This window comes from Raphanus sativus, chromosome 8, assembly GCF_000801105.2.
Source record: "Raphanus sativus cultivar WK10039 chromosome 8, ASM80110v3, whole genome shotgun sequence".
Classification (NCBI taxonomy): domain Eukaryota; kingdom Viridiplantae; phylum Streptophyta; class Magnoliopsida; order Brassicales; family Brassicaceae; genus Raphanus; species Raphanus sativus.
Genome location: NC_079518.1, coordinates 2,460,452 through 2,473,181, shown reverse-complemented (window position 1 = coordinate 2,473,181; position 12,730 = coordinate 2,460,452). Strand labels below are relative to the sequence as shown.

At 34.9% G+C, this 12,730-nt stretch overlaps 3 protein-coding genes across 3 annotated transcripts; all 3 read left to right on the top strand.

Moving 5' to 3' along the window:
* The first annotated feature begins 5,150 nt into the window (after positions 1–5,150).
* LOC108819086 (uncharacterized) lies at positions 5,151–6,203 on the top strand. The gene has a single exon (XM_018592076.2). The coding sequence runs from the start codon at positions 5,359–5,361 to the stop codon at positions 5,926–5,928; it is 570 nt and encodes a 189-aa protein (XP_018447578.1). The 5' UTR covers positions 5,151–5,358; the 3' UTR covers positions 5,929–6,203.
* A 1,513-nt stretch (positions 6,204–7,716) lies between these two features.
* On the top strand, positions 7,717–9,413 carry LOC108821919 (uncharacterized). Its single transcript, XM_056992134.1, has 3 exons — positions 7,717–8,335; positions 8,461–8,583; positions 8,654–9,413. Exons 1-3 carry the CDS (start codon positions 7,874–7,876, stop codon positions 9,266–9,268), a joined length of 1,200 nt encoding a protein of 399 aa, XP_056848114.1. The 5' UTR covers positions 7,717–7,873; the 3' UTR covers positions 9,269–9,413.
* Positions 9,414–9,911: 498 nt separating this feature from the next.
* On the top strand, positions 9,912–12,444 carry LOC108821589 (uncharacterized). Its single transcript, XM_018594593.2, has 7 exons — positions 9,912–10,015; positions 10,307–10,380; positions 10,600–10,767; positions 10,856–11,096; positions 11,187–11,353; positions 11,450–11,602; positions 11,971–12,444. The coding sequence occupies exons 2-7, from the start codon at positions 10,342–10,344 to the stop codon at positions 12,313–12,315; spliced, it is 1,113 nt and encodes a 370-aa protein (XP_018450095.1). The 5' UTR covers positions 9,912–10,015; positions 10,307–10,341; the 3' UTR covers positions 12,316–12,444.
* Positions 12,445–12,730: the final 286 nt, after the last annotated feature.

Here is a 12,730-nt window from a genome sequence, read left to right as displayed (position 1 = left end):
TATATTTTCAAAATAAAACATCGTTAGCTATACATTCAATTATATTTTAAGCAGTATAAAAATAAATAAAAACTGCTGTTAATAAATTATGCATTAAAATGCTAAAATAATATTTATTTTAAAATAAAATTTTACGTTACAATACCACTAAACTGAACGGATGAAATACTAGTTCAAAAACCACATTATTTTCCTTTTTTAATAAAACGATGAAATGGAAAAATGAAAGCTGTGTAAAACGATATTTTCACAAAATCACTTTATTAAAACGTACTTTCTACTTAATAATATGTTAGCGATCAAATTTTGAAACAATGATTGTTAATGCGTAATCATTCCCCGGAGACAATTATCATAGCGCTGGCCGACGATGACAGGACGTGAAAGGGACGCGCACCGGAACCGTCCTTCTACATTCTCTCCTTTTCCTGTATGAAATTAACTAATAAAATTATTACTGTTTTTGATCCAAAAAAAAAAAGTTATTACTGTTCAACTTTTGTGATTTTGATTTAGATTGCCATAGCACAAAATATATATTATACTGTTATCAGTGGAATCTTTCTATCAGTTTAGTATTTACTATGATTCAAATTTATAGTAACCCAAACACAATTTCTCATTAAATACTATTTTTATTGCAAGTAGTTCCGATCTAAATTCATACTCTATTTTAAGCTAGAAACAAATTTGAACATAGCACATCTGTATTAGGGCAATAAGTTTTATCAGTATAGATAGTAATTCCGAATAATTAAATAAAAATTAAGCAACATGAATTCAGATAAATCTAACAATTAATTTATACTACCTTTTTCTATAAAATAAGATTTTCTAGAGTTTTCACGTTTATTAAGAATATAATAAATATTTACAATTTAATTTACTATTTATTTTTCCATATATTTTCCAATAACTATCTACCAATAAAATTTAATTAATTCGTATATTCACAATTAATATTTTTTTTAAAGTATACAAAAGTACCTTAAAATATTTTATGGAATAAGAATAAAATTTAAAAAATCTTAGTGTCGTGAACGGAGGCAGTAATATGCTACTTAAGTTGAACACCATCACCCTCTTTCATTGGTACCTCCTGTGTAACGATGGTTCTTCAGCACATGGTCCCTCGTTTAGCCAATAGATCCATCCTGTCGATGATGCATATGCGCAAAATATAAACATGTATATCAGTTGAAAAAACTCTTGATATACCCTTCATATCGTCTGATGTACCTTAGCCAATAAAGAAGAGTCGTTTTACGTGTTGACAAAGAGCAAAAATATCATTTTCAGAAGAAAAAAACGAGCAAAAATATCGAATCGTGTCATGTGTTGCGGCTCTATCCCCGAACTTCCATCACCACATAAATTTTAAGTCTGGTTGAACTGTTTTCATACCATATTCCGCAACTGAGTAACCTAAAAGCCTAAAACCATCAACCAAATTATTTTATTTTCTGTTATCTGTACTGCAAAACCAAATCTATCAAAAGGTGAAACTGTAACATAATCGTACAATAATTCAAATATAATTTGGGTAAAGTTCAGGCATTTATATATAGCATTGTAATATCCTTTGTTGAGTAAGCTATACTCATAAAATTTTTAATGAAGTATCATTTTTCATTTTGCAACAAATTTGTAATTACCATATAATAGAATGCGATTTGATTTTGTTAACATATACTTTTAGCTTAAAAATGTCGAAACCTAACAAACAAAACAACCACGATGAATGGAAAATCAAATGTATATAGGCGGAATGTAAACACGATCCGGCTACTTCAACTAGTTTTGTTAGCATTTAAAGTACCAAAAAATCAGATCGATCATAATTCATGTCCGTATGTAACTTATTAGATGCAGTACTAAATTTGGTGGGGGGCATGGAGATTCATCAACCACCACACTTTGTTTGTAACTACAGTTGTTTCTGAGTAACATATATGCCTTGTCGGTTTTCACATCTAAGTGGGAGTTATAGCACCAAATTGATACTGCCCAAAATACACAATTCGAAGTTTCAAATGCTTAACCAAATGCAGTTGGCACCTTAGAATCTTTAGATCACATCACTTCATCAACATACATTAAAATACATGTCAGTGAAACTTGTCAAATCTAAAAATATGTTTTTATTTATAATGAAATGAAAATAGGTTCGTTGGGTGGGAACCACGTAATTTACTTTGTGAGGTAGTGTGTACTTGACTGCTTTGTGTTCACGTGATGCGTTGTTAATGGAGCGTGTATAAGTTTATATAATTCAAGTGTATTTGGTTTAATCATATAAAAATGAATACTGCAAGTATATGCTAGGGGGTTGATATTAAAACATACTATAGATTTTGAAACTGTCCCCAGTTTGATATCTCATATCCAACATGCGCATTACCACTCACAAAACACAATTATGCTCCACCTTCACTTTAATTAATTTATTTTTCACGACCACGATAGAAGTTTTTTAATTTCATTTTTCAAATCACTTTATAAAAACAGTGAGACTTCTGAGGATCTATCTATGCTGTATTAAACAATTTTAATTGTTGACAAAAAAAAATTGATTATGATTTATCTATAAGAGATTATGTAGCTTTTATAAGAGATTATGTAGCTTTTATAATTGACGATAAACCACATAATTGGGAAGCATTACTTTGTGAAAAGAAGAATTCTCCAAGGCATTCCAGGCTCGGTCACTGCGGCTACTAACCAAAACTATAGACAAAACAATCCGGTCCAGAATCTCGCTGCGCTACTCTTGGCCACGCAAGCTGGAGAGTTTTCTTCGAAGTTGGTTTGCAGTTTATTCGAGCTGACTACTTTTGCTTGCTAGAATCTTTTTTTTTTTTTGCAAATCAATTCTTTACACTTTGATAAGGGATTCTTTCATTCAATTGCAAATGGCATTTCTGTGATTAATCACTTTAGAAATCATTTAAAAAGAAAGCCTTTATTCTATTATTCTATTTTAGTTGACATTTAGAAGGTTTTCCCAAGTTTCAGAGAGAGAACGTAACTAAATAGATTAGAGTTCATTAATATATCAATTTATTGTTTGTAATGAACCTTGGGGTTCCTTTTTTAAAAAAACTTTGGGTTTATTGAAATCCATTTCTAGATACGTGTATGATTTGCACGACGAGACAAAAATTAACACATGAAATGCCTACGTATACGCATACTTAGGTGATATAGATAACTTCTTTAGAAAAAAAAACCATCCAAATATCCGAAGAGGTACGTTTTATCTTCTGGACCTACTTTTGTTGTCATCTAACGTTTTATATTTCTCGAGTTAATAATTTAAGTTCTGGACCCTTCCGGATGTGTATGATACATGGAAAAAATGTTCAAATGTAATCCATGGATATACTCATCCGCAACGTTAAATCACAAACTGCGAAAACTCGAGAGTTAGTTAGAAATTTGACGTATGAATTCTGATTACTCCATATAAAGGAGCAAAGACAATTAATGCGATAGAGATTCAATAAGTTATCGCTTGTACGTCTAGCAAATGAATCATAGGTCACTCACCACCATATATTGTACCAATATGTTTGATTTGGACCGCAAGAAATGCCTTAAACAAAAAAAGGAGCAACGTCCATCTTTGATAATACAATCACCTATTCTTTTTCTTAAAGTAATGGTTCGATTACAAAAGAAGCAGAAAGTAAACAATCGACAACTATATGTGTTACCCAAGAATCACAACTTTGCTTAAACCACGTATATTGGCAATACGAAGATGCCCATTGCCCACCTAAAAAACAATCGCCTTTCGTGTAAACCCACACCTTATTCCAAAAACTCAAAATTTATCAACTTGCCTACTTTTCCAATAGAGACTCTCAATAGTAATACTCGAGAATATATTGATATATTTGAGTTCAAATCTCAAAAAACAGTAGATTATATTTGAGATCAAATCTCAGAAAACAGTAGAGTAAAGCTTTCTTAACTCAATTGCTCAGCATAAAATAAATTATTTTTGTTTCCTAGCAACAAAGAATTATTAAAATTGTGAACTGTTATTCCGCAACAATTACCTGAGCGAGAATTTAATAAAATGTTGAATCAGTTCGGGCTTAACATACCATAAAATAAATTATAATCTATTTTTATTTCGAAGTGGTCATATTTAGTGATGCTTTCTTTTTTTATGAAATTATTTTTAATTAAGTTCGACAAATGGAAATATTAGATGAGCAAACTCGTAGTGGAAACGTTTTATACGTCCTACTAAACCTGTGACCATCGGAAAAGGTAGCAGCTGTGCCAAAAAAAAATCTATTACGTTTATAATCAAATTATGATTTCAGACATAGATATGCAAAACTAAATCTTACATACAAAATTTGTTTCACATAACTCGAGTTAGACTAGTGGGTTAACAGAAACAATATATAGGCAGAAGCTTGTATCATGTCTTTCCTTTTTTGGTTCTGTCGGTTTAAACTTTGAACTTTACCATATTAGATGAAGTTGAATCAATGCCCAATGGTGCTAAAGGACCACCCAAAGTCTATAACCGCTAGATTAGGTAAAACAAGTTGATCAAATTTACAGTCGTCTTGTGAAATACTTCCAGCTTGATATAAAAACACAAAAGGGATGCATATGCAGAGTGGTTGCATAATGGATCTAGCTCACTCACCTAACAAGCAAACACGCATGTAATCATAATGAATTGAATAAGAGTAAAAACAAGAAAAGTTCACAGAGCATATCAGAAAACTAGAAATTTATTTATGTTTTGAAATCTATAGGTATACTTTTAAGAAAAATTGCATATACAGATTGTTAAACGTTTAATATTCCAAGTTTGAGCTATTTTCTTAGAAAATTAGTTTGAAAAACCAAGAAGGCATGTTAAAAAAAGGAAAAAACAGAAATATCTAGAGGGCGTAATTGACTGGGCATGTGCACTGGAACGTGACCGGACCTCAAGTCCGAATTCAATCCGAATAATTACTTTGAAAATTAGAAAGTGACATATGGATTGGAAGTTTTCAAAACAAATATTTTTAGAAATTACAAAAAGATTAAGAAAAACCAGAAAAGGCTAAAAAAGAGAAAGAAATAACAAAAAAAGAAAAAAAACCAAAGCGAGGGCTCCGTGATTCCAAAGGATTCGCTCTCACACGCGCCGAACAATCCGTCAACATCGCACGCGCCTCTCTTTACGTTTTATCTCCCCTCACATTCTCTCTCTCGTCTCCTACTATAAAACCTCGTGTTCCCTTCTTTCCATTATGCACCTCTATCTCCCACTAATTTCGATATTGCCACTGAGCAACAAAAAATTTCACCGAACAAAAAAAAAAACGTAATTGATATTCTATGGCGGAGGAGATGCTAACTCGGACCGACTCAGTCGAGTCCACCGGTAAAAAGCGAGTCAGGGACGAGTCGTACGACGCGGTTCTCGAATCGCCGGAGGTTAAGAGGCTGAGAGATGATTTATTCGATGTTTTTGATGACTCGGATCCTGAACCGGTGAGTCAAGATCTCGACTCGGTTATGAAGAGTTTCGAGGACGAGTTGTCTTCGACCGTTACGACGTCGCGGAATCCCGGCGAAACTCAGCCGGATCTCGGTTACCTTCTAGAGGCTTCCGATGATGAGCTCGGTTTGCCACCGCCTCCACCTCCGCTGATCTCTCCGATTCCCGTCGCGAAGAAGATGGAGACGACGGAGACGGTGGCGGATTTGTTACGAGCGTCGTCGGATTCGTCGGGAATCGACGAGTTATGGGGGTTCGAGGATCACGTGTCGGATTACGGCTCTTTAGATTTCGGTTTCGGCGTCGGAGACGACGTCGCCGTCGAGGGGCTGTTTGAATATTCAGACGATTGTTTTGATTCCGGCGATCTGTTCTCGTGGCGTTCGGAGTCTTTACCGGCGGAATAAAACAAACTTTTTTTTTCTTAGGTAGGAAATTAAGAAAACGATGTCGTTTTGTTGTAAAGCGTATGGGCTTCCCTGCGGTTTTTTACCGCTACCTTGCTGTGGTAGATGGTGGTTAATTTTCGATGGATTACTAATTATGAGGATTAGGAGAGTTTAAATATTTTGTTAGTGGGTGTAATTTTCTAGATTAGTATGTGCGAAGTCGTTTGTTCTTCCCTGATCTTTAATTATTCTCTCTGAATAGTTTTTGTTAATGTGAAAATGTTGGCATGAAATTCTGTCTGTTAATTTTTTCTTCAACACCTAATGAACCTGATTTCTTTTTCTGGCAAAGGCAAAAATATAGCCCATGAATCATCTTGTATATAGCCCAAAAAGGCCCAAAATGAACAACTACCACAAATGAAAACACATGACTTTCTCCATAACCCACTGGCACTGTACTATCACTTTGTAGTTCTGACCATTAATGTTTGGCAGGTGGATTTACGCAATAAAATTTAGGCCTGGATGTATATCGAGTTCGCAATAATGTTTGGCAGGTGGATTCACGTAATATCATTTAGGTCTGGATGTATATCGAGTTCGAGGGAAGAGTTGTGTCCGTACAAAAATATTAGGCAGAACTAGAAACTTGTTTTTCATATCTACAGTACGTTTAGAACATGTTTGATTTCTGTGAGTGTCTTGAGATAATTGGTATTAGTGGAAGAGTTAATAGTGTAGAAGAATTTTTTTTTATGAAAGCCCTGGAGTTTGTAATCGAACAATTCTCTACATGTTTTTCCTACCTAAGAGAATTAAAGGCCTCTCAACATTACTATCATTAATAAGAAAATGTTTGTGGAGGAAAGTTTCGTTGAGATGAGTTGTAGAAGTCTATAAAGCTTTCAATTTTGTCGCTGTATAATTTGTTGTCAAACCTAATAAAGAGAAAGTCATGTGTTTTCCAATGGCTAATCCCATGGTCAAAAGCGTTAATGATGCCTTTACAGTTCAAACAACCTATACATGACCTATCACCTATAGGTCTTAAATAAATTGCAATATTAAGACCCGAAACAATGAGAGTTCTCTTGTGTCTATTTCATAGCTTTTGTCATTGTGATGCGTGTTTCGTTTACAGTTTCTAAAGTACAAAACTACAAACAGAATGATAAAAAGTGAAACCATGAAAGTTGGAACTGTTGATATGTGACTTACGATGCATATATAGATAGTACGTACAGTCAAAATGGAATTAAGAGTATCCTATACGTTTTTATATCCAAAAGTATATTTATATATAGTTTTTTTTTTAAATAATACAGATACAACCATCCTTGGAATGTATCATTCCACATTATACCATAACTAGAGATTGCACTACGCGGGATTTCTGATTTGGGAGATGTGCAGACCTGAATCTTTCATGCATTTGATGTTTTGAGAGTTGTATAAGTGATGGGGTTGGGGGGGGGGGGGGGGGAGTTCAAATGTGTAAGTACAATTGTATTGAATTTGTAACTTATATAATAGAGAAAATTATATTTCTTTTCGCAAAAGAAATTACTGGTTGTATATTGTTCTTTTCCATTTATAAGTTAATAACTGGAATTAATTAATAGCAAGAATTTAAATAGATAAATTTATTTGAGAATTTTTTTCAACACGATCATATAACAAATTTTGTTTTATACGTACCATTCAAGAAAAGAGTAACATTCATTAACACTTGCAAAAAACTTCAATAGCGGTCACTATTGTCTTTTATTGTTTCGCACGCAACCTTATCTTCAGGTCGTTTTTTCAACCTAGAGGAAAACTTCGTCGCTAAGAAGTCGTCTTACGACGTAACGCGTCTTCTTCCTTTCTTCTTTATTATAATTCACATTCAAACGGAAGATCACACAAACCTATTTGTTTCTCGGTCTCTCTCCTCTATACAACCTTGTAGCCAGAGCAAATGGGGAAGAAGCTTGACGCTTTGCTTGGTCGGAGTTTCAAAACCAACAAGTTCAAGTCTCTTCTCAACTTAGCTCTCACGAGGCTCTCTATCCTCAAGAACCAACGTCAAGTTCGATGCTCTCAAGCCACCTCTGACGTCACCGAGCTTCTCAAGCTCGGCCACCACGAGAACGCTTACCACAGAGTCGACCAAGTGATTAAAGACCAAAACACCCTCGACGTCCTCTTCTTCGTCCATGGCTACTTCACTCTCTTGATCGACCGTGTCCACCTCTTCGAGCACAACAGAGACTGTCCTGACGAGATTCTTGAAGCTGTCTCCAGCTTGCTCTTTGCTGCTTCAAGAATTGGAGAGTTTCCTGAGCTTCAAGAGATTCGTAACGTTCTGATCTCGCGTTTTGGCAAAGATCTTGCTGCTCGGTCCATTGAGTTGCGCCATAATTGTGGGGTTAATCCAAAGGTAAGCAACTTTGATATTATAACGTATTCAGCACGTTACCTATCTCTATATACAGAGCAAAATTCTTTTTTTTTTTTTTGAAACAGAGCAAAATACTTACTTAGTTTATTGTATTACTACTATAGATAATTCAGAAGTTGTCTACAAGACATCCACCGAGAGAGGTTAGAATGAAAGTCTTGAAGGAGATAGCTGCAGAGAACAACATCGTTCTGAAACTAGAAGAAGCTTCTTCTACTTCCACTGAGGTATGTAAATTAGCCACAAACGAAAACAGAGAGAAAGTTATGTTCTAATAAAATTTAATTATTTATGCAGAAAACATCATCAGATGTTTCTAAAGCTAAGCTAACAAGTGAGGTTAAAGAAGATGGGATGGGAGAAGGTTACGAGTTATCTGATTCGGTTAAGAGAGGAAAGAAGAAGTACAAGGATGTGGCTGATGCTGCACAAGCAGCGTTTGAGTCAGCGGCTCAAGCAGCAGATGCTGCACGAGCGGCTGTGGAGCTTTCACAGTTTTCTCCTCGTGGTGGGGGAAATTCATTTAGTGGTTCTGAAAACAAGAAAACAGAACAAGAACGTAATGATGATGATGATCTCCTAGAAGGTGAAGTGGATGTGAGGTCAGAATCTAAGGGGTCTATGTCGGATTCAGATGAAATTATTGAGGATGCCCCAGTGATGTCATTTAGAGAAGACCCTGTGAAGTTGTTGGAGAAGGATGTTGCTATATACGATAGTGAGGAAGAAACCCAATATACTTTTAAAACCAATACTACTACTACTAAGGTTAACGATGAGGAACATCTTGTGAATGTTTCATATAGAGCACATGTGAACAACATGGTTCATTCTGTTGAAGATCCTATTATGCGTAAAGTGGGTTACAAGGGTCCGATTTCAGTCAGGACCAGACAGGTTCGTGGATACTAAGAAGTTTTTAAGTTTTGTTATTCAGGTGCATCTTTGATGACTGAGTTTTGTAATGATATTTTTCTATGTTCTTTTTTTCTTGGTTAAGGGTATAAGATTATTATTTTTTATGGATATAAATATAAGCTTTCAATAACGTTGAAAAGTTGCGTATGTTTTCTATATTCATGAAAAAGTTTCTAGAAAGAAATTGACCTGAGACAGAAATTCTAAAGAACTCGCCTGGAAATTACTGGCCCATGCCCCTCTTTTTTACCATGTTGAATGAGGCCAGAATAAGCCTGAAGACTTAGACCAACATATTCAGCATATTCAATTCCAAGCTCTTCCTACCAAGTCACATTAGTCAAACAATACCGCTAAGTTTATGTAGTCTGAAAGAGGAAACCTGAGTTTATTATAGACTTTTGAAACCACTTGTAATGATGCCCTTTGGGCTTTAAAATCAAATCAGAGACGCCCAAAATGCATAACCCTTGTTGTAATGTTAACTTTGACGGAACTGGGTAATTAAATTAGTAATAGTTCTAATACTCTTTCATTGTCTAACTTTGTTGGGCTGTCTGTTTCAAGCCCATGGGCTTATATCAGCTCTTTATTTTTAACTCGAAAGACTAATTCATCAAAAGTCAAACCCTTGTCTAAGAAGTAAACAAAAAACCAATATACAGAGAAATTGACCTACAAAAGCGATCGGAACACCCTCGAAAAGTTCAAAATCTCATATATATAATATGTTCATCAAAGGTTGTATTGAAATTTTCAGTTCGATGATTACATTATGCTTTTAATGATGATTTCACTTGCTTTATTTCAATTCTACGAAATTTCCTTTTCAGCTTCTATTTGTTATCCACTGTTTGACTTACATTAGGATTAGGAAACAATTCAAAATATCTGAATCTCCTGAAAATAAAAAGTTCCTAACACTCTCTGGAATAGCTTCTTTGGTTATTTTTTTCTTTTGTGTTATTAATAAACCAATCGACAAATTCTAGAGTTTCAAAGATTTTTTTGTTTTGTTCTGGTGTGTACTAGTTACCTAGACAAGCGTCTGGAAGAAGCAGAAGACGATGATGCAGTATCTAGTCCCAGAACCAAAAACAAAAGAGGTATAATAAACCTTATTTATTTTCCTTTGATTCTGTTTGTTGTGATCATATCTCAAGAACGTTTGTCCAAGTCTACATTCTGATTTCAGGTTTTTTTTTGTGTTAGATATGTTATTGAGATTTAGGGATGTTTAGTTAAACTCATAGATGATATTTTGAGTTATTTTGGACAACGTAGCGTTCATAGATTCTGTTTTTTTTTTCAAAACCTAAAAACAGATTGTGTTCGAGAAAGTGTTATCATGTGATGGTTCAACAACTCTAGGAGAAGTCAAAAACTTAAGCTCCATGCGTAAAGCAGTGGAGGAATCTGTTAACAGAAGCAGCAACGCCACTAATGCTATTGCAAGAGAGATGACCAGGGGACTTGCTTCTTCCTGTGAGCAGGTAAATTAAAAATAAAAAAATAAACTTTGTTCCAAACCTAATATTTCTTGTAGCTCAAGTTTGATTTTGTTTTGTTATTATTATTCAGGATCTCGATAAACTTGGACAATACCTTCCCTTACTCTTCAACTTAGTGCATCACGCTGACAAGATTAAACATGTTCCTGGTCTTAAGATAAGATGGAGTAGTGGATTGATCTCTCAGACCTTGATTCAGCGCAGGTGTCCCAAGTTCTTCCAAGTCGATAACATAATGTTCGAGCTTGGAATGGTACTTTACTTTTACGCAATCAAGCTTCGTGAGAGAGCCATGGAATTAGTATCCACAGGTTAGTCTGTCTCTAAAACACCATCATCTTTTTTTTTTGTCTTGTGCATTACACACTCATAAGTTTGCTTCATGATGATTAACGCAACAGATGTTAAGAACTCAGTCACACTTTCCCGAGAAGCATCTGGAGTATTCCATCATCTTTCTCATGAGCTTCTTCCTTCATTGCTACCTTCTTTGCCTCAAGGGAAGCTTCCTGAACTAACTCCTTCACTTTGCTCCTCTTTAAGTCTCCTCTGTTTAGCTGAAGGTCAGGTCAGTGATTCTCTTAACTTTAATTTGCACAAACTGCTCTCTAGCTAGGAAGCTGAAGAAACTTGATGCTAATAGTGAGAGATGTTTCTTTAATAGGCTGTAACTACAAAGAACGCTGAAGAAAGCGGCAAAAGCGCAAGCCTATTGTCAAAACTTCATTATGGTACTACACAGTTGCTTTCTGAAGCCTCTGCTCATTTGTCATCTAGTGCTAATGGAGAGTGTAAAGACCTATCGTCTCGCTTTCTGGTAAGTATCCTATATTTAAAAATTAACTATACGTGGAGAAGAAGTAACTAATGAAACTCATCTTGTTGTTACATCTAAATACTTGTGTTAATTTACTTAATTCTGATCTTCATTAGAACCTACATGAAGTAGCAAAGCTCTATATATTTTATACATAAAGTATCAATGTTCAAGAAATCGTTAGGTGGTAGTTAGGTGTTATATAGAGAATTAATGCATAGGCTATGGCGCTATCTAAATTGAATTTTCAAAAAAAAAATCTGTTTAGAAAAATCATTCCGCTAATGACCTATTAGCTGTCTAGGTACCAGTCTAAACCGATTTTCTAATTTTTAAAAACACTGATGATTGATGATATGTTTATGTAGGAATATGTATCAACAATGAGAGCTTTACACGAGCTAAAGAGCCAAAAACACTTAGCGATAGTGCTTGAATCAGAAGAGAGAGTAGGTGAAGCAGTTGGTGTTCTCCGGCGTGCATTAGCAGCGGCTAGGAGGAGTATGCCGTCAAAAGAAGACAAGTGGATAACCATATTCAAGAACGAGAGAGATGAAGTAATCAAAAATATGGTCAAGTATGAGAAGCTAAACGATTTCATGTTACAGAGGACTCCAGTAGAGACAGAGTTACCTTTTCCAAAAGGTGAATCGATTGTTAAACTCATTCCTTACATTCCCACAAGATGGGAACAAGAGCTTCGGTTTAAGTAGAAGATTTAATCAACTATACTCTCTCCTTTTGGGCTGGGATAACTGTGTGCCGTATCTTACTATTTTTTGTTTGGCCTTCTGAGGTATGAAGAACAGATTAAGTTGTGTAATAGACTAATTAAGTTCTATACTTTAGTCAATTAGTAGAAAAAAAATTATGGTATTGTTAAACTTTGTATAGACTGTAGTCATGACTAATGATCATTGAGAGATTAATTAGGCAGTTGACATTAGGGACTAAAGATAGGTTTAGCCTAAAGTCAGACTGGCCCATCAAGCCCAAAAACCTGAAAAGGTTGAAAGATTATTGTCACTAGAAGATTTCGTTCTTGCCTGATTTCAGAACTCAAAAGTCAGAACTAAGACCAGTATATATGTAATAAGGTTACTGATAGAGATATGTTAAGGTGATAAG